The 20,590-nt window shown below is 43.5% G+C and overlaps 1 protein-coding gene across 4 annotated transcripts; it reads left to right on the top strand.

The window, feature by feature from the left end:
• The first annotated feature begins 439 nt into the window (after positions 1-439).
• Positions 440-18,894, top strand: ubp1 (upstream binding protein 1). Of its 4 annotated transcripts, none has more exons than XM_033637018.2 (16): positions 440-685; positions 6,395-6,546; positions 8,522-8,598; positions 8,684-8,789; positions 8,883-8,989; positions 9,106-9,258; positions 9,374-9,484; positions 11,185-11,292; positions 11,595-11,701; positions 11,785-11,839; positions 13,151-13,244; positions 13,336-13,426; positions 13,526-13,644; positions 13,733-13,875; positions 16,348-16,399; positions 16,531-18,894. In XM_033637018.2, exons 1-16 carry the CDS (start codon positions 612-614, stop codon positions 16,566-16,568), a joined length of 1,587 nt encoding a protein of 528 aa, XP_033492909.1. In that variant the 5' UTR covers positions 440-611; the 3' UTR covers positions 16,569-18,894. The 4 variants fall into 4 exon arrangements, with proteins under 4 accessions (XP_033492909.1, XP_078032037.1, XP_078032036.1 ...); XM_078175911.1 differs by having other exon boundaries at positions 443-685; positions 13,154-13,244; XM_078175910.1 differs by lacking the exon at positions 440-685 and adding an exon at positions 2,477-3,193 and having other exon boundaries at positions 13,154-13,244.
• Positions 18,895-20,590: the final 1,696 nt, after the last annotated feature.

The raw sequence follows: 20,590 nt of genomic DNA, 5'->3' as shown, positions 1-20,590 counted from the left end.
ATTTCATGTATGCATCTGTCCCGTGGGCTGTAAATTTAGGTGCAGCTAAAGAGGATCTCAGATAGAGCAGCAGCCTGCAGTCACCTCCTCACTGCCAAGTCCCTGCAGTTAATATGCTGCTGTCTGTCTGTCTGTCTGTCTTCATAAAAGTACAGTTTTAAAACACTTGTACTCGACTCTTTGCATTTTATGTTGCTTTATACTGTCAGGGTAATATATCAGCTAGTGACTGTACAGATTTAATGTTACATGCAAAACAGTCTGATTGTTGTGTTGTGACGTCCATGTCCTGCACAGTGTGAGGAGTCAGACAGGGGGACAGTCACCACGTCCTGAGGCGGGTCTTCCCCCCTCGGGCCAAAATAGCGCGTGTACTCTGCTACTCGGAAAAACTTTGCCACCCAGAGACTTGACTGCGCGCCATGTCCAGGGTCCGACCTGTGGATAATTATTGACCAGACACCAAGCCTGCAGCCGACTGGTGCAAACTGTGCTGCGACACTGACCCCAGACAGACATGAGCTGCTGCTGTGTGGACCTGCTCGGTACCGGGCTGAGCCGTGTTGACTGGCAGTGAGACGGACCGTAGCGACAGCTGTGTGTGGGACACGATGTTGTTCTGGCAGCCTTACACTGAGAACTTCCGAGCCCCCGTACAGAGACACGGCGGCAGCAGCTACACACGGTATGTTTGTTTAATTTAGTTTATGACCCCAGAGATGTCTCAGGTCTCTGTTATATATGTTAATGAGTAACTGTTGGTTATTGCTTCGTGACACTGGTGGAGCCTTATCACTGTGGGGAGCCTTATCACTGTGGGGAGCCTTATCACTGTGGGGAGGCCTACATGCAGTGGCGCCCCATAAAGTGTTTGTTGGGGTGGCCAGATGGGGACACTAAAAATCTTGGGGTGACATCAAAACTAAAAGCCATCTGAATTTTGGGAATTTGCTTGCTATAGAAGGATATAGAATATATGTTGTCAATGTGGAGAGGTAAAGTCAGGGCAAAGCAAATATGAGTTTGTCACACTACATATACACACTATATATATATATATATATATATATATGTACATACATATTAATTTATGTGATGTGAGAATTTTCTACCCAAAAGTTATGTAAGTAAACACAGTAATTCAGTCTGTAGTGTAGGGGTGGGGCTTATGCTAAGGATTGTTCCATTGCGTCATCAGAGCCCCACCTCAAAATCCTCTACAATTCAGCACTTCATAGTTCCCAGAGTCTTTTCACATGTTTTCAACTGGTGTTTTCTAACATGTATAATGCTGCAGATTTAAATATCAGATTTTACTTTACCCTGACTTTAAGGAAGACTTATTTTACAGTCAATACTACTAGTTATTTGATGTGCATCGACTAATAAAGTAGCCTACAGGCGGCAGCAACTGAACCCCCCTCAGAACGGAGGGTTGCATGCAACATCCAGTGGTGGAAGAAGTATTTGTCGGGATGTCGCATGCTGTAAAGCCCTCTGAGGCAAACTTTGATTTGTGATATTGGGCTTTATTAATAAAATTGATTGACTGATTTGTGTATGAAGTATGCAGCTGTGTAAAAATACTTATTGTTACTAGTAAAAGTCCTGCATTCAGAATCATACTTGAGTAAAAGCACAAAAATATTAGCATCAAAAAATATGTAAGGCAACAAATGTAAAGGTACTTATTATGCAGAATGGCTAATTTTAAGATCATATACATATCTATTATTGAATTATAATCATTGATGCATCCATATGTGCATCACTTTAATATTGCAGCTGTTACAGGTGGGGCGGATTTTAATTACTCAACTCATAATATCACAGTTTATTAGTTTATTTATATTTTGTATCAATAATCTACGTTTGCAAAGTGACTTCAGCTTAAAAAATAAAAATAGTGAAATAAAAAGTGCAATATTTGGCTCTTTAATGTAGGGGAGTAAAAGTAGTAAGTGGCATAAAATAGTACCTGGAAATGGAACTGAAGTACGGTACTTGAGTAAATGTAGCTACTTGGTTACCTTCCTCCACTGAGTAATCCTCCCCAAGTGTTCATCTGTGTTGACAGTGTAGACTTTAGGTGCATTATACTTTCTGGGAGGCAGAGCACAAGTACAGTTGGACACAATGACGGAAGCTCGGAGGCCTCTGATTGGCTAATCCGCTTGCGCTGGGCAAAGAATGCGGCCTGTGATTGGCTGCTCGCCGTCCTGGCATCCTTCCTGAGGCTGGCGGTGGCAGCCCTGCAGGCTTCAGAGACCGACGGTCTGTATGCTGAGGGAGCCATGTTGATGCCTGGTTTTGTGTCAACCGCTGCACTTTGGATGGTTAAAGGACTGCGTCTCAAGGACCGGGAAACCTCAGCGGTGATTCCAGCCCCACGATGAGAAGAGGAGAACGGGTCGGGACGGTACAGGGAGCGCCAGAGGACAGCTGCTCTTAGGTCTCCGGACATCGCACAGTTGATACGAAGCAAGTGAAGTTGATGCTAGTTAGCCTGTTAGCTAGGTAGCAACAGCTGTGCGGACGCTGCGTGGGATGCGGCGTGTGGACTAAAACAGAATCATCGTCTGTGCTTGTGGCATTTTGTTAACACATGCTAACGTTAGCTAGCCTGCTTCAAGATTTGGGATAACAACGGGGCTGCTGGATTCACGCTAGCTTGCTTAAGTAGAGCTAGTGGTAGCTAGCTAGCTAGCTGTTAGCTAACGTTTGCATGGTGACAATCAGCTCGCATCTTCAGTCACGACTAACATTTGCTAGCTGAGCGGACCCTAACTTATTGTTACTTTCACACAGTCTGCCAGCTGTGGAGGACCGCGTTGTGTGACAAAAGCCCCCCCGAAAAACCCTCGTGTGGAGATATGGCGATACATCCAGTCTCTGTGGAAAGCTACCGATTCGCTTGCCCAGCTTGCCAAGGAGCGGCTAACGGGCTAGCAGCATAACTTTCCTCTCACGGTGTCACTCAGAAGCTGCAGAGCCCACTTCCTCGCTAGCCGACCTCTCGTACCTGAAGCAAGCTGGCGGCCCTCCGAGTAGAAGCCGAGGACAAGGAGCTGGGGCCGATGGCCTGGGTGCTGAAGATGGACGACGCCACCATAGAGTCGGGGCTGGTTCACGACTTCGATGCCAGCCTGTCCGGCATCGGGCAGGAGCTGGGGGCTGGAGCCTACAGCATGAGGTTAGAGACGGAGTCAACATGCCACCCCCAGCTTCCTCACACAGATACAGAGATACACTCTGTCTGCAAATGTTAACACTACATCCTCCTATGGCTGTGTGTGTGACTCCCTTTGTGCTGAGTGTGATGGCTTCTCTTTGTTTTGGGATTTGGAGTAGGGCAGTCATTGCAGGGTGCCACGATCAGGGGCAAAGATATGTTTCTCTAAACCCACACAAAAGCAAAGACAGGATACCTATTACACTGTGAGGGACAAAGACGTTAAATCAGTTAATGCTGTTGCCTGGACTATGTGCCAAAAAGAGAGAGACCTAAACTTTGTGTACATTTCAAGATAACACAGAGGAAGTCTCCAAGAAAGGCCTTGTTTGGGCCCCTCAAACTTGTTGATTTAACAGAACAGGTCTATGGCTTTGTTTCTAAAGACCAGTGTGTGGAAACAAAAAGTTGTTCATCATGTAAAAGGTCTGATTTTAGTATATCTTTTAAAAGAGTTAACTGACTTGAAGGTGGAAGTGGTAGAAGCTGCAGCACTTCTTTACTCTTGTGCAGCTTGAGAAACACCAAACCATCCTTTTTGGAAATAAAATAAGATATTTTTCATCAGAAATTTCCAGCTACAGTCATAATGTAAGAGACAGTAGGTGTCTCTAACAAGGGATGTTCCTAACAACCAATTTCCCTGATGTTTAAATGTAAGAAAACACCCAGAAAACAGTCCAAATTGAGCACAATTTACTATTTAAGGTCGAACATTGTCCATAAAATATTGCATATATTTTAAGAGCCATTTGAAATTGTTAATCACATTTTTCAGTAACCAAATTGGGTTTCAGACACCTCTAAAAATGTGTGGCACTTTGCAATGTACACTAAGAAAAGTGCACAATATACTACAAAACATGACGACAATTCACTAGTTAAAAATTAACAAGTAACACTGATTAAAAACAATATTATTGAGGAAAATAAATCTTAAGGAAACATGCCTGATTATTACAACAGCATTTTCATTGGGTAAACACAGCTGCATATGATAGTACTAATCTTAAATTTAATCAACAAGTAGCTTTGGTGCTGACATTTGATAGACTAGTCGACTCATCACGCTCATCCCTTCTTCTAAGTAATGATCAGAGATTATCAAAGTTTAGTTAGATAGAAGAAGAAAAGCCAACGGCATTAAAGCTAACAGAATAAGCATCAGTGTTAAATAAGGAGACAGAAATATTGTTTTACATTTGAAAAGTTTCCAGATTTATATGTAGAAATGTCTGGAATAAGTAAACAAACCTAACAGTCTGACCAAGCATTCAATCTCAAATCTTGACCCTTTGACACAATAACACAAGTGTTGGTATTGAACGCCTGCTCAGATTCTTGAACAAATCAATCTCACCACAGGGTCCATGATAAAGTTGCTGCTTTAGAGCTTCTGATCCAATCACACCATTTTTTCTCAGCAACACAGTTTGTCCAGTTGAATTTATTCTATTTTTAAAACTTCTCTATACTGAAAAAAATGTTTTGTTGACACTTTTGATGGCACAGGTATTTTATTGGAACAAAATCTAATCTAAAATCTTCACATGATACCCAGCACTAGTTTCCAGACACACACACACCTACAGTCGTCGTCACTATGCCCAAATTGCTGTTAATACACGCAGCCCTCTCATCTTCCATATTTAACATAATGACTTGTCAACGTGTCACCACGTTATTCTAACATTTGTCCCTAAATGTGACATCTTATGACTAAGTCCGCACTACTTGTTGATAATGTGTGTGTGTGTAGGATAGATGTGTTTCCTGTCTCCTTTCTTGAGTTGTTGGAATAAGTTGGAGTCAAAGTGGCACTGTTGTAAACCACCTGTTTAATTAGTAACTTTTGGTATGTCTGCACTGAGTTATGTAACATGCTATGGGGGGTGATGACATTTAAGGTAAGAATCTCCCAGGACCCGCATGCGTCTTATCAGCTGCCTCCTCGGCCATCTGCTTTTAGTGTGCGTTTATCTGAGTGTGACGTAGTTGTGTGTCAGTTTCTCATGAGCGTTGGGTTGCATGTAAGTGAATTAGCAAAAACAGAGAGTGTGTGTGGTGTCAGTGGCTGCAGGAGTAGTGCTATGTATCTGTGGCATTGGGGTGGGTTGTGGGGCATGTTTGGAGTCAGCAGCTGGTAGGAACAGAATGTCTCAGTGTGTTTCAGTGGAGCCAGCTCCTCGGATTTCAGGAAGCAGATGTAGTTTTCCTGGGCATCAGGGCTCAACGGGGCTGCGGCACCCAGGTTGACTCTGTCTGGGCACCCACTCTGCAAAGAAAACACAGCAGCAAGTGATTCAGAGAGAGAAGTGATTTCAGACTGCAGGCGAAGACGATGTTGTTTTGAAGAAGGTGCTGCAGGACTGTCTTGAAATTGTCAAGGGTTTTTTATTTAAAGTTTGGCTCAGGTTTAGAGTAGCATCATGACTTGCCAAAAAGTTTCTCAGGTAATGAGATGCCATGATCTGCATTTCTTTGCATGGATAGGACTCGTTTTCTGCACAGCCACTGATATCTACGCACACACACACGCGCGCGCGCGCACTCCTGTTCACGGTGCACCGGTTGACACTCTTGCAGCATTTGTCAGGGTGAGCTGAGGACGGGTTGGTTGTCTAGAGTGGCTGCCAAGTGTGAGAGATAGTGTGTCAGCAGCTCAGGCTATCTCTGGGTGTTTTTGTTCATTTATCCCACCGCGGCCTCATGCATACATAATGAGGGAGCCATTTGATCGATGGAGAGTCTTCGTCACTTCTTTTAAAATAAGCCAATCCATTTAATAATTCCACACTATGAGGAGGAAGCATTGTCTTGCCAAGAAATGGAGCATGCAACAGTTTAAATGGCACAGACCAACTTGACATGTTGTTGGAGATAACAGCAAAGTGGGAAGACTTAAGGAATAAAGGCTGGCTTTGCTTTAAGGGAGGTCACAGTGATTATGCTGCAATCATTATGGTACTGGATGTTCAATAAAAGCTTTATAATAAATATTAGACAAAAGGCCAAAGATGCACCAATTAAGCCCTTCACAAAATTTTTTTTAAAGCTGCCACAGTGCTTCTTTCATGATGCTTTTCTTGCAGGCTTTTTCTGCATCACGTCCATGCTGACTGTCTGTTTGTTATTCTCTCCTCTCTCTCCTGCCTCTCTCAGCGATGTGCTGGCTCTGCCAATCTTTAAGCAGGAGGACACCAGCCTCCCTCCTGAAAGCGAGACCAAAAATCCCCCATTCCAGTATGTGCTGTGCGCCGCCACCTCGCCTGCTGTCAAGCTGCACGACGAGACGCTCACATACCTAAACCAAGGTGAGACACACAGTGCATGCAGCCAGGAGAAAGTTTTGGTTTTACGTCACCTCGTTTTGTCTTTCAAATATGATAGTGGACTTCATATTTTTCTTCTTGGACAACTAAAAGTGCAGATAATGGTATCTGATGTGGTTTGTGCATGATAAGGCCACACACCCATCATTTAACATCAATAAATAATTACCGCATTAATTCATTGCACATTAGTATAATTGCTGTAAAATGAAACCATCGCTGGTGTGAGTGGCAGCCTCTTTTGACCTCTACTCAGCACATAGTGTTTCACACCACCAGTATGTCTCTGCTACATCACAGCAAGATAGAAGCTGTATTGTTGAGCCCAGTTTTCTTGGAATTACAGGATTTAACAGAATTCATACATAAAAATGGAAATGTGGAATTACACAGAAATGCTAGCACAGCTAAAGTGCAACCTTAGGTCTGTTGTTTGCTGACGCAAAACATTTTCTAAACTGCAGAGTGGGCTGTAAGAAGATGGTCTGGTCATCCATGACATTAGTTCATGATGCACTTAACTGGAAAATATTCTGTTAACATGTTGTGGGCTAAACACACTTTTTGTCATCTTAAGCCCACCATACACTGCAAGGCTATAACAAGACGAAAGTCGGACAGCCTCTCGCATATCAAGACAATGTGAGTTTTTAGTCACACACAATAAGGTTTTGCAAAGACTGGGGATCTTGCAGGGTCACCATATGAAAGACTACCACTAGATTCCCTCAGAGATTATTTCCCATTCTGCTCCTGACAGAAAATATTACGCCAAACTCCATTTTAGGAATATGAACTATTAGTAATTCCTAAGGCTGGGCGGTATATCGATTTATTTATTTATTTATTTTATTTTATTTTATTTTTTTTACAATGTATTGATATATTTTGCGCCACATAACGCATACCGGTCTGCAGGAGACCAGGGAGAAAGACATTTTTAAAAGTCTCTCTGTGTTCAGCTCTTCTAGTACAGTATTTCTTCTAACTGAATCTCTGTGGTTTGCAGATTAGTTTCTCTCCTGCTGCGTCCTGTTTGTACTTTAGATATCTGCTTTATTTTACTGTTTCATGCTTCCTATCGGCCGTATTAGAAGTTTGATGTTGCTGCTCGAAAACTCAACATTTCCTTTTTTTGCTGCTTCACAATAAAAGTTTTTACAAAGCAAAATAATAAGGGACTTTTATTTTTAAGTAATTAAAATATGTTTATCACAGAATAAGCTGAACTTTGTTAGCGGCCTTTCTTCAATTAAGACAAGTGTAATAATGCAGCAGGGGGGAAGTGTGAAATCAGACACAGCCACAGTGAGATGTTGATGAAGAGCTGCAGACAAACAGTTCACCTCCAACAGATAAACTTCTTTTACCTGCCCTGCTGTGGAAAAACACATGCAGCAAAAATAACAAGGGACTTCAGCCATGGATCAGCATGCAGATGAATCAAGATTTTCACTTACAAACAATTGCCATGTGTGACGTTGCTGTCAGCTGCAGCCTGAAGTACTGAGAATAGTGGATGGGATGTGAGATGATTGCTGATGTGTTACTGTGTATCAGTGAGCTCAGAGGGGAGTGTGGTTCTTGCTGCTCGTGTGTTTTACAGTCACCGTCCTATTTTAGATACAGACTGATACTGTCATGTAGCCACAGCGTTAATCGAGAGCGGTGAACAGACAGTTTCACTGGAACTGCATAGTAGGTTATCTGGAATTAATGGACACCCAACAGCCAATCAGACTTGAGTATTCACCCAGACCATGACAGAAGTTTTTTATAATCATAAGTGATAAAACTTGAACTTCATTTGAATTACACAAATAAAACATTCAGGGAAAGGATAGTGGCACTCACTCCACTGTTTTGTTTTTACCAGCTCTGGTGTTTCGCACCTTTCTCATCATGTTTTTCACTTTCTTTTGATGTTGGGATATCTCTCTCGCTCTCTTGCTCTCAGGCCAGTCTTATGAGGTGCGTATGTTGGATAACAGAAAGCCAGACGAGTTACCAGAGATCAATAACAAGATGGTGAAGGTGAGAGGATCCTCACAGCCGGAGCAGTTCACGTCTTACATCAAATACAGTTCATACCTAACATTTTGTGTGTTCGTGTGTGTAGAGCACTGTGCGCGTGGTCTTTCACGACCGCCGGCTGCAGTACACAGAGCACCAGCAGCTGGAGGGCTGGAGGTGGAATCGTCCTGGCGACCGTCTCCTTGACATCGGTAATGAAGCCTGCTGAGAAATGTTTACTTAAACCATCCCATGTGTGCGATTCAGAGTTCAAATATCTGTGCGTGTGTGTTTGTGTGAGACAGATATCCCCATGTCAGTGGGCATTGTGGAGCCGAAGACTCACCCCTCCCAGCTGAACGCTGCAGAGTTCCTGTGGGACATGAACAAAAGAACTTCTGTTTTTGTGCAGGTAACATACACACACACCAGCTCTCTTCTGTGCCATCTGTTGGGCGTGCCACTGAATTTCCACATCAAACACATACTTTCATCACACTCTGACTCTTGTCTCCCCGCTGTCTGCAGGTGCACTGCATCAGCACAGAGTTCACTCCCAGGAAGCACGGCGGAGAGAAGGGCGTCCCCTTCAGGATCCAGATCGACACGTTCGCCCAGGGAGACAGTGGAGAGTACACAGAGCACCTCCACTCTGCCTCCTGCCAAATCAAAGTCTTTAAGGTACACCTTCTCAGGGGGGGGGGGGGGGGGGGGCATTTTTTATACCACCTCATGCGTCAGCCCTGACAGCAAATTAAATCTGTCTTCCTTTCCCCGGTCTCTGCTTCATGTTTAGCCAAAGGGGGCGGACCGTAAGCAAAAGACAGACAGGGAGAAGATGGAGAAACGCACAGCTCAAGAGAAGGAAAAGTACCAGCCTTCTTATGATACCACTATCCTGTCGGAGGTCAGTATGCAGCCGGTATCAACCATCAGGCCTCACTAATACGTGACCACAAATTAGGCTGAAGTCATAGAGATAAAATGAGCAGAGAACCCTGAACTCTTCGCTGTGGTCGTTTGACTGGTACAAAAGAAAATGATTATTGCTGTCAATTGTTATGATGACAGCACACGTCAATCAGAGGCGCCTATTTTCCTTATTAAACAGAAAAACACAACCTTACACCACTCAAGTTCCTCTCTTTTACCAAACTAACGTTAGCTTAACTGCTTTGCTTATGCACTGTAAAACACTTAATTCAAACTCTTTTAATCATCTAGTTAGTTAGTACACTGCTCCAACAATCGCCAACTCGGCTTTGGTTGAAATTAACCCTTTAATTCACAGAGTTTTTCCCCACGGTTTCTCTCTCTTGTTCTTCAGAGGCAGCTTTAGTACATCGTATTTCAACAAAGATGTAATTAATGGCAAGAAAAATAGCGATTATGGTAATATTTTAAAAGTAAGGGATTGCTTATGTTAATATTACACTGCCTGTTTGGTTGTAACTACAAAATGAAAATCGCAGATTCGAATCATCAGTTGGATACCCCTCAGTTGTCAAGTTGAGCAGTCTTTTCAGTGTACTTCTAGGGACGTTTAGGTCCCCAGGTTTAGCTGCAGAGTGAGCGCTCCTTGCTTTCACACTGCTCTCTGATACGGCAGCTGTGGACTCAGGCCCAGGGTGAGTCTGAGTGAGACTTCAAATTGCTTGTTTGATCTGAAAAAATCAGATATATTCACTTTACAGTAATACAAAAAAGAGAAAAGCAGTTTTTTATTGGCATTTTTGCTTATAACCAACACTAACTGATGATTATCCGCTCTCACGATTCATGCCAGTTAATTTTCTGCCAACCAAACATTGGATCAGTACACTGGGGAAAAAAAACACGACCCAACAGCAGGCATTTTAATGCAAGGAGCTACCAAATTCACATGATCCCTTTTATTTCTTTGCCTTTCTTTTTTTTGTTGTTTACTGGCTTTGATTTTGTCTTTCCGTCAACATAAGGCTCTTGAATTAAAACGCAGTAATCAATAAACTACCACAGCAATCTGCTATTGAACTGCACCGCATCAAAATGTGGGGATGACACAATTTGACAAAACAGTCAGAGTGACAGGAGTGATGGATTACCTGTCTCAGGCAGGTTTGAAGTCTCCTCGCGTATATTTTAATTCTGTAGTAACAGGATGTGAAACAAATGGCTGCTTTGAAGACAGTCTGGCATCTGGTATGTTTCGGAAAGTGGTCGACAGCAACGTTGGGATGCACAACAGTGTACTGTGAATGTTTAGCTGAGGTAGGTAGCCACTTGGATCCTGACGCACCTCATCTTGTTATCAAGTCTAGTTTGTAGAGGAGCGCCAAAACGATTGTGTACGTCTTCATTAGGGATGTGTTTAATGTCATTTATTCAGATATGAAGTTTCTAATGAGGATTTGCACAAAGCTGTGAATGTCTGTTGTCAGAGTTTATAACATCATCATCCTAAAACTAAACAAAAAATCCTCGAACAAAATCTGAAATTGTGAATCATTGAGCAGTAAGACAACATTTTCTACCCTTGTATGCCAAACTCAGGCTGCCCTCAGGTTGTTGGTTGTGTTTCTGTGCTGGTTGCTGGCTGGCTAACCTCTGCTGTGTGTCTGTATGTAGACGAGGCTTGAACCCATCATAGAGGATGCGGGTGACCACGAGCTGAAAAAGTCCAGCAAGCGGACACTTCCCGCTGACTGTGGCGACTCCTTGGCCAAGAGAGGCAGTGTAAGCACCCTGCTCCCCTCTCCTCCACTCCTCCTCCCCCTCACTCTGTCCACAGTCTGCTCCCCTGTAGACACCTGGCTGCAGTCTGAGGCTTATACACCCTCAGCTGCTGAGAAGGAGATGTTTCAGTGCCATGTGTGTGACATTAGGTGGGCGGAGTTGGTGTAAAGCTAAATTCCCAATCCACCCTTGACTTTCCCTCAACCTTTTTTGTCTTTTCTTTTGGGATATTTGGACTGTGTTGATTAACCCAGTAAGTCTGATAAATGGTGTGTTATAAATATATTTGTGTCTCTTCTTAGTGCTCCCCGTGGCCAGACAACGCCTACGTCAGCCCCAACCAGGCAGCTACTCCCTCCTTCACCTCCGCCCCGCTGTCCACCTACACAACCTCCTCAGTACCGGACAGGTAAGTGTGTCTGTGTCTTTGTGGCCTTTAACTGAGGTGTTCATTGGTCTCACTTCTCCTAATTGTCGTCTCTTGTGTTTCAGTGACTCGTCCTCACCCAATCACCAGGCAGACCCTGGTAGCCATGGCAACTCGGAGGTTAGTCTTCACTCCTCTCACCTGAATTAACTGGTGGAAAACGTAAGCAGTAGAGTTGTTCAGACAAAATAACCAACGTTACTTTAGGTTCTCGTAAACTGAGATGGGGATTGGTTCAATGGTGTTCATTATGTCTTCAGTTTCTGATAATGACTTCAGTTGTTCTTTTTTTCTCAGACATGTGTTAGGATGTTACATACCTTGACATGTTTCGGCGGAAACTTCTGCCTTCCTCAGACGTGTCACTTGATGGTGGTTGTGACACGTCTTGGAGAGGCGGCAGACGGACAGCAGGTGGCGTGATCGTCCTGTCAAAACTGAAAGGACGGTCACGCCTCCCTAATATCAGCTGATTGACAGATCAGCTTTTGGTCACTACCCAGAGCTCATGACCATAGGTGAGGGTTGGGACATAGACAGACCAGTAAATCGAAAGCTTCGCCTTCTGGCTCAGCTCTCTCCTCTCGATGGACTGGCGTAGGGCCCACATCGCTGCAGAAGCCACACCAAACTGCCGATCCATCTCACGCTAGGGTTGGGTCAGTTCTTGGTAATACCAATTCGGTTCGGTACTCCATCTTGGACCGGGTTTTTTTTTTTTTTTTGGAGACCAGCTGGACCGCATACGTCACTGAGCTAGGGGGTGCAAGTGCGCATGCGCCAAGGCCTCTACTGTAGCCTGGAGTTTGAAACAACATGTTACTGTCACTCTGTTGTCCTATGGTCATTTTTTATTTTAAATGAGTCAATTAAAAATCCAGTATTACCGACTTGATGTGGTCTTTCACAAAAACCAGACCGTTTTTTTTTTTTTCCCTCATACCGACCCAACCTTATCTCACGCTCCATTCTACCCTCACTCGTGAAGAAGACCCTGAGATACTTGAATTCCCTCACTTGAGGCAGTAACTCACTTAATCCAGCAGAGAAATTATACAAATGATACAAAACTGAAAACACCAAGATACATAGAATAATAAAAAATAAAACTTTAGGAGCACCAGGACAAGTGTTTCAATTAGTTCCACTTTGGCTTTAAATTTTCAAATGACCCAAACATCTGTCATCCCGATGATCAACACATCTGAGTGATGCCATCAGTGGAACAACACTGACAGATTGTCCTCGTCTAATACACAGCTCTCCTCTAGCTCTTCTAGGGTCTGCTAGCTTCACAGTTTCATTTACTCTCACTTCAGTATGACTGACTTGCTTGTTGTGCTAACCTCAGTGTGTGTTGCTAATGGCGTGTGGCTAAAATTTCCCAGGTGGAATTTACTGTGTGTATGTGTCTCTTGTCCTCCTCTGCAGCAGTTGAGCCCCACTGCCTCCATACAGGACACACAGAAGTGGCTACTGAAAAATCGCTTCAGCTCCTACACACGGCTCTTCTCTCACTTCTCAGGTACACACACACACGCTGTCACGTACACTAAAACATGGATGTAATGTTACAGCTGCAGTTTGAGTGACTGGTCCTCTCACTTGTGTCTTAGGTTCTGATTTGTTGAAGCTAACCCGGGACGACCTGGTCCAGATTTGTGGGCCAGCAGATGGGATCAGACTCTTCAATGCACTTAAATCCAGGTGTGTTACCAAGTGTGTGTCAGTTTTTGTGTACACCTGCATGAGCGTTGTGAAGGTGCCAGTATGTTTCACTGCATAAATTATCATGTTTGTGTGCAGGTCAGTGCGTCCCAGGTTGACAGTGTACGTCTGTCAGGAGTCTCCCCAGGAGAGCCCTCTGTTGGAGAGACACGCCACCAATGAAAATGGAGAACACAGCATTTCCCCTAGTTTACATGGTAAACAAGCTCTGTGTTTGACAGCAGCTGATATCAGAGTAATGCAGTGTGTGAGTGTTAACATCTTCTCTGTTCTGTTTCTGTGCAGTGTATCATGCTCTGTACCTAGAGGAGCTCACTGCTGCTGAACTGATCCGAAAGATGGCGTGTGTGTGCAGCCTTCCACTGGGAACGATCAACCAGGTGTACAGACAGGGTCCCACAGGCATACACATCCTGCTCAGTGACCAGGTACCTACACACAAACACAGACACACACACTGGCTGTTTGCCTTTGTCTTTAATATTTGGAGTGTCACACACTCAGCGGTGGAGGGCTCTTTATTAGAAGGATGTTATAATTAAAAAGGTAAACTGTGGGGGACACTCAAACCTCTCTGCTTTGAGCAGGACAAACACGTCACCATGGATGCAATCAGACTGCAGGCAAAAGTGGCCTTTTTTTCTTTTATGTGACTCGGATGTGTTGTGTTTTTTTTTTTTTTTTTTAAATCATAACAGTCTGCACAACAGCACAAATCATATTAAATATCTTTTCCATTCTGATTTGGGCCACTTTCATATATGGTTCCTACATCAGATACAGATCTGATTTTTGCAGTCGTAACAGTCACATGACTTTTACATCACTCTAGATTGACATTCGTCACAATTCTGTGCTGGCAGGAGTCACTCAGCGAAGCAAACACAGGGGAAAGCCAAAATTTAAGCAGGATTTATACTTGTGCGGCAGAGCCTACGTACATGTCTTACGCAGTTGTGAGCATTTATACTTGTGCGGTGGGGTGTCTGTGTCACTCTGCAGTTACACTTCCAAAACACTAGTTGGCAGCGGTGGTTTCTGTGAAGTGCTGTAGAGTTAAGTTGATTCAAAATACACCCAAAACACACATTAAACACACATTAAACATGGCTTAATAGCGACGATTTCAAACACAACTATACAAATCAGCTTCACTATAACTCGCAGCATTCACAGACAAACACTTGTCTTTATCTTGACACATTTTCCCCACAAATACAACATGCTAAAGTCATTAACACAAGCCTGTGGCATTTTACATTGTATAAATTAGCCTAGCCGCTAGGGATCTTTTCCTCTTCTCATATAAAACCAGGGACAACAGTGACATTTAACAAAGGTAACGGTACACAATTTGGCTCCATTACAGCTCACAAGGTTTACCGACAAAACAACTGTCTTATACTAAACACATTTTCCAGACAAATATAACATGCTAACATTATTAGCACAAGCCTATGGCATTTTACATTGTATAGATTAGCCTAGCGACAAGCTGAGATTTCCTCTGCTCATATGAAGCCAGGATCAATCCCGAAGTATAAATCACACACAAGTTATCACACCCTACAAGATGTCACGTGATGCGTTGGTCGAACACCAACCAAGGGTTGAAAGGTGCTTACTAGAAGATACCAAATTAAAAGGAGTTTTCGGGGGGGGGGCTTGCTGAGAGGAACCTCCTACCTGGTAGCACCCACTTACATTTGGACAAATCACCATACACTCCTGTAACTCATGGTTCCTCATGTGCTGAGGATGTACCTCAGAAGCAAAAAAAAAAGTCCCTCAAAATGGCGTATTAAAAACGATTGTTCCTAGCTCTTGCAGGGCGAACACAACAACAAGGGGGTATTTCGAACTATGAAAAGGTTCCTCCAGTCTGAAAATGCCCCAAAAGTGACAAAGCAAAATTATTAGGCTAATAACTTTCAGAAATATTTAGTGCAATAGTCCACCTTCCACCATCTCTTCCCCTCTCTCCGTCACTGTCTCTCAGTGCCTCTTTAACACACACATATCTTGGAAAGCTCTGCAGCGCTGCTCGTCCGTGACCTCACCCCGTGTCTTGCGCTCTTATTTGCTGTAACTCGCCAACGAAGTCCCAGACAGGTCCAGGTATTTAGCCTGCTAGATATCTGGGGAGTGTTTGCAGTGCATTGGTGAGCCTCTTGGTCCGTGTCTTTGAACAGTTCACACATAGCATCGGAACACCAATTTGCAAGCGACTAGCCAATTCTGATTTGTCTCTGATCTTGGGGTTTTGTCAGGGAGATCCAAAAACTGTTGGTGAGCAGAAAATTAGGGCTGAAGTCATGTAGTGTGAACTAGGCATTAGCCTTTGAGATGCATTTTGTGCTGAAACTTAAACCAACTGCAAAACAGCTCTGCCAAACATATACTGATGTCGTGACAAGCATATCTAAGATGATGACTTTAAGACCTTTCCCTCTTTCATTTAAACCTCACTGCACCTCGACATTTCTAAATCCTCCAATCCTACCCAAAGATAAGGTGCTGAAATCCCTTAAAGTAATAAAAAAAAGTAACAAAAATGACTGCCGGTCGATATATTATTACCATAATTTTTCAACCCTCAAATATTGATGTTGGTATCTGCCTCAAAAAATCAATACTTGTAAATGGGGTGAGAGTAAGGGGCATGACTGAGACTGGTTCACTCTGTACAGAGGAAGATAGAAGATGTGCGTCACTACTTTGTGTGCTGTCTGATCAGGAACAACAATTTGCATGTGATTTACATCCTGGCGCACATACTGTCCTGTATGGCTCCTGCTTTAATGAACCCTCAGTCACAACTAAAGCGCCAAAGAAACACTGTCTACAAGTTGACATTTGATGAGCAGCCACATCTCACTGTCCTTCTTTGTCTTTTCTAGATGGTTTACAACTTGCCTGACGAGAGCTGTTTTTTGATCAGCACTGTCAAAGGTGAGCTCATAATGCATCAGTAGCCTTCAGTGTCTTGTGTTGTACTTGGCCTCTAATAAGGCTCTACATATCCATTGTTTGACAAGGATTTAATGTACTTCTTCTTGCACCACACTCATCTTCCTCTCCAGATGAACTGGGCGAAGGACTCCATCTAATCCTGAAGTAGGGAGGAGGACAGATGGCATCACTAATACTCCACCCTCTGTTTTGGAGCAGAAGCCTCCCTCTGTCCCTCTCTGCCTGCCTCGACTCTTTCCTCGTACTCCTCCCGTTCTCTCCAAGCGATCGCTCGACGGAAAGCAGACAGACTATGCTAAAGCCATGTAAATGTTAGAATCTGACATGGGTGCGTCCACTGTTTCATATTGAAAACACTATTAACGGAGGAGATTAGTTTAAAGAGGAGAGACTGGGGGGATATGGGGTCAGGGGAAAGATAATGATGTTGTATGTATTTTGATTTTATTATTTTATTTTTTGTCTTTTATATGGTTCCTGTGGGATAAGGGTGGGGGGTTGGGGGGACTCCAGGAGAGAGGGGAGAGTGACGTTCTGGCCGGCAGGAGAAGGAAAGAAAGCAGAGTTTCCTTATTGCTCGTTGCCCTTCTTACACAACGCGCACAACCAGCACTAGGCCAGTATTTGATAACCTGTACTGCTGAACAGCATGCGATCTCAACATACTAACCTGCTTAACGGAGAATCCCAATTTACTCTGCTTGTTTAACACGACGGGGTTGTCTTAATAAACCATTTATTGATCAGCTGAGCTTGGTAACCCCTGAGATATTCAGGCTAAATTTGTGGAAATGGCGTCATTAATGGATGTTGACACCAACATTCAATTTTTTTTCTTGAACTTTGTCATATGGACTGATTTCATTAACTCTTGTCACATAGAGTCACCCTGTGTGACTTTAGACCTCCAGCCATATCCCTGTTGACATGACGTCACAACTCTCTTCATGTACGTCCTGTTTGGCCTGCGCTTTTACTTTTTTAGTTGATGCTTTATTTATGGAGCAGCTGTTTCTATTGCTCTCATTGAATTTACTCGTTTCTGGTGCCATACCGGCTTTTTAGCTCAATATTTTACTCACTTTTCACAAACACAGTGCACACGCACCTTGTCTTTGACTCCTCTGCTTTCTGTGCTGAGTTCGAAACACTGGTTTAGAGGAGCATGGTTTACACCTTCTGGTATTGTGGCCATAAATATGCAGAAAAAGAGGAACAAACCTCTGTAGAAGACTGGCATGCGGAGCATTAACGCCTATCCAAAAACCTTGTATAAAGTGGACCAAATAGGTGTCAGATTGGTAGGCATTTTTGGGGGAAAAGCCTCATTTTGGCTCTGTACATCTCGGTCATTGGAAGCATTCATAGAATTGATCCGATGGCGAGTGACACCCTCATCTAGTGGAATTGCTTGTGCTCTGCATGTACATGTAGTTAACTCTCCATTCCAGGATCTGCTCTGCAAGAAACAACCCATCACACAGCACGCTGGTGGAGATGTATCACAGCGTTAGCCTGGTTTCAACAGTCCTACCCTGTAGACTAGAAAATCATGGCAGCTCCACATCCATCTTCAAAATCTTTTAATGTGTTTAATGTAGCTGAACGCAGTACAGGCCATGTGTTTCGAGTGCCCTTTGAAAAGTGGCGGGACATCTCACACAGGTCCTCGGAGTCGCCACTGGTTTAGTTGACCCCCTTTAATTTTGGTACACAATGTCCGGCAGTGTTGCAGGTGCATACAGTTTGCACGCCTCTAAGTGTCAGAATGTGTGTGTGTGTGCATGTGTATCATGTTTTGTTCTTGCAAAAAAAGTATGTCCGTAGTTGTCATAAACTTTTTTCCTGTCAGATAAGTAAAGTTCTATTGAATTGAATTGAATTGAATTGAACTGTGTTTAGCTTGCCGCTTAGTAAAGAGCATGTGGAAGATGGGGAAATGAAGGGATTATTTGGTTCTTGTTGAGTGTAACCCTTCCTCCTTTAACCAGATGTTAGAGACCAAGTCTGCACTGAGAAATCACTAAACTCAAGCTCAATGTGTAGTCAGTAGTCCTACAGCTACACCCTTTTCTTACCCGCCTATAAGAAGGAGAACAAAACAACAACAAAAAAAGAATGTGGAGACTAGAGAGCATCTGTGTTTTTGTCTCACCATGCGCCCGAGCCAGGACTGTAGCTCTTGAGGTGTTTACAAGGACATGAGTACCACAGCACAGCAAACTGTGCTCAGTAACAGAGCGGATGTGATACCAAGTCAGGCAAACTCTGGTGAGCAGTTTTAGGACCCTTGAAGGCCTGACCAGTCGTCTGTCTGTCTGTGTGACTGAGTGTGTGTGAGAGAGTGTGAGCAGGAGAGGTGACCACTGTTCATGTACAGCCTAATGTCGATGATGATGCTTCTCATGTGCACAGTATCGTATGCTGGAGATGTACACAACCACGTACTGGGAATAAATGATTTCATAACTTTCCCTGATGTCTTGCTGTGTTATGTTTCCTCACTTTGAATAAGTTGTTTTGACTCAAGATGAGAGAGTGTACTTTCGCAATTTAGTATATGTGTTAACCCTTTTCATTTGGTTAAAGCCATGTCTTTCAAACTGCATATCTCCATTCTGTAAAATAGGCTATTTGTTATGCCACAGCAGCCGCAGGTTCAATTCCAACCTTCGGCCTTTTACTGCATGTCAACCCCTCTCTTTCCCCCCCTTTCATGATAAAAAATGTCCTATCAAATGAAGGTGTAAGCCCCCCCAAAAAAACTTAAAAAAAATGGTGGTACTAGAATTTTCAGAATCTGTGGTTTGGTGCAGCTTCTGCAGTGATACAGGCATTGTGCCTGACCATCTTGGTGAAGAGGGAGCTGAACTGTTAAGGCAAAGGTTTCGATTTACTGGTCCATCTACGTCCCAACCCTCACCTGTGGTCATCAGCTTTGGGTAGTGACCGAAAGAATGAGATTGTGGATACGAGCGGTCCAAATGAGTTTCCTCTGTGCAGTGGCTGGGCTCAGCCTTAGAGATAGGGTAAGGAGCTCGGACATCTGGAGGGAGCTCGGAGTAGAGCCGCTGCTCCTTCACGTGATCAGGATGCCTCCTGGGCGCCTCCTGTTAGAGGTGTTCCAGGCATGTTCCCCTGGTAGGAGGCACCGGGGCAGACCCAGAACACGCTGGAGGGATTACATATCTCATCTGATCTGGGAACACCTTGGGGTCCCCCAGGAGGAAAATGAAAATGAATGGATGGATGGGTCAGAGGTCTAAAGGGTCATTAAAGGTGTAAGACACATGACCGTGAGGTGAGAGGACTTATTGTTTTTCACATCAAAATGTAAAAATCCAGCTCTTCTGTGTTTCTCTTTTAGGCTTTTACACATTGATTTTAAAATAAAACCATTATTAGCACCAAAACTACAAAGGGACAGGTACAGTTTCGCTTTGATTTTAAAATAACACAAGGACAACCAACCCCATTGTCACAAGCGCAAGATGTATCTGGCGTCCATATCTTGTGAACACAAAAAGCTTAAGGACAGTTACCCGACATGTTAGGCGTTCATTACACATTGAAATGAAATTTATTAAGAATACCGTTTTTGAGGGAATAAGAAGTAAAATGCCCCTTTAATGATCACGTTTTTATTTAAAAGAGTAGCCAGATGTTCATACACCCTTTTGGGCGGTCATGAACCTAAGAAAAAAACACAAATCATTCATTGATTATGCAGGAAAATCATATTTTGGCTTGCTGAAGGCACAATGACCAGTTGTGTCTTGTGAATTGTATGATATCAAAGGTGACTGTGCAACACTGGCCTTTTGTTGCAGGACAATTACATGACAGCACAGTGACTCTCAGTGTGTGGAGCAGATTGAGAAAGCAAAACACCTGCCAAAGGCCTCTCCCAAAGCAGATGTTTACCAGAATCATGCTAATTTTCACTCCAGCAATTGTGTCAGAGGCTTCGTCACATCTGGGATGAAGAGTAGAAACAGCTGTTGCAATCAATTATCAGACAGGACAGAAAACCAGCAATTTATCTGCATCCTGACAACAGCTGGTGGTTCACACCTGAATGTCTCCAAGGGCATGTCATTGAGTGTTTGTGCTGTTTTACAGGTCACACAGTTGTTTTGCATTATAGCCTTTTTAATTTTTCACCTGGTT

This window comes from Epinephelus lanceolatus, chromosome 16 (assembly GCF_041903045.1).
Source record: "Epinephelus lanceolatus isolate andai-2023 chromosome 16, ASM4190304v1, whole genome shotgun sequence".
NCBI lineage: Eukaryota > Metazoa > Chordata > Actinopteri > Perciformes > Serranidae > Epinephelus > Epinephelus lanceolatus.
The sequence above is the reverse complement of the archived record's forward strand: the minus strand, read 5'-3'. Positions and strand labels throughout refer to the sequence as shown.

What these genes read in the sequence shown, in the direction of transcription:
- ubp1 (XM_033637015.2), top strand. Translation starts at nt 3,078, where the DNA reads ATGGCCTGGGTGCTGAAGATGGACGACGCCACCATAGAGTCGGGGCTG. An exon ending in GCTGGAGCCTACAGCATGAG is followed by an intron (nt 3,194 to 6,394) that starts GTTAGAGACGGA and finishes TGCCTCTCTCAG; the next exon opens with CGATGTGCTGGCTCTGCCAA. An exon ending in TTTGATCAGCACTGTCAAAG is followed by an intron (nt 16,400 to 16,530) that starts GTGAGCTCATAA and finishes CTTCCTCTCCAG; the next exon opens with ATGAACTGGGCGAAGGACTC.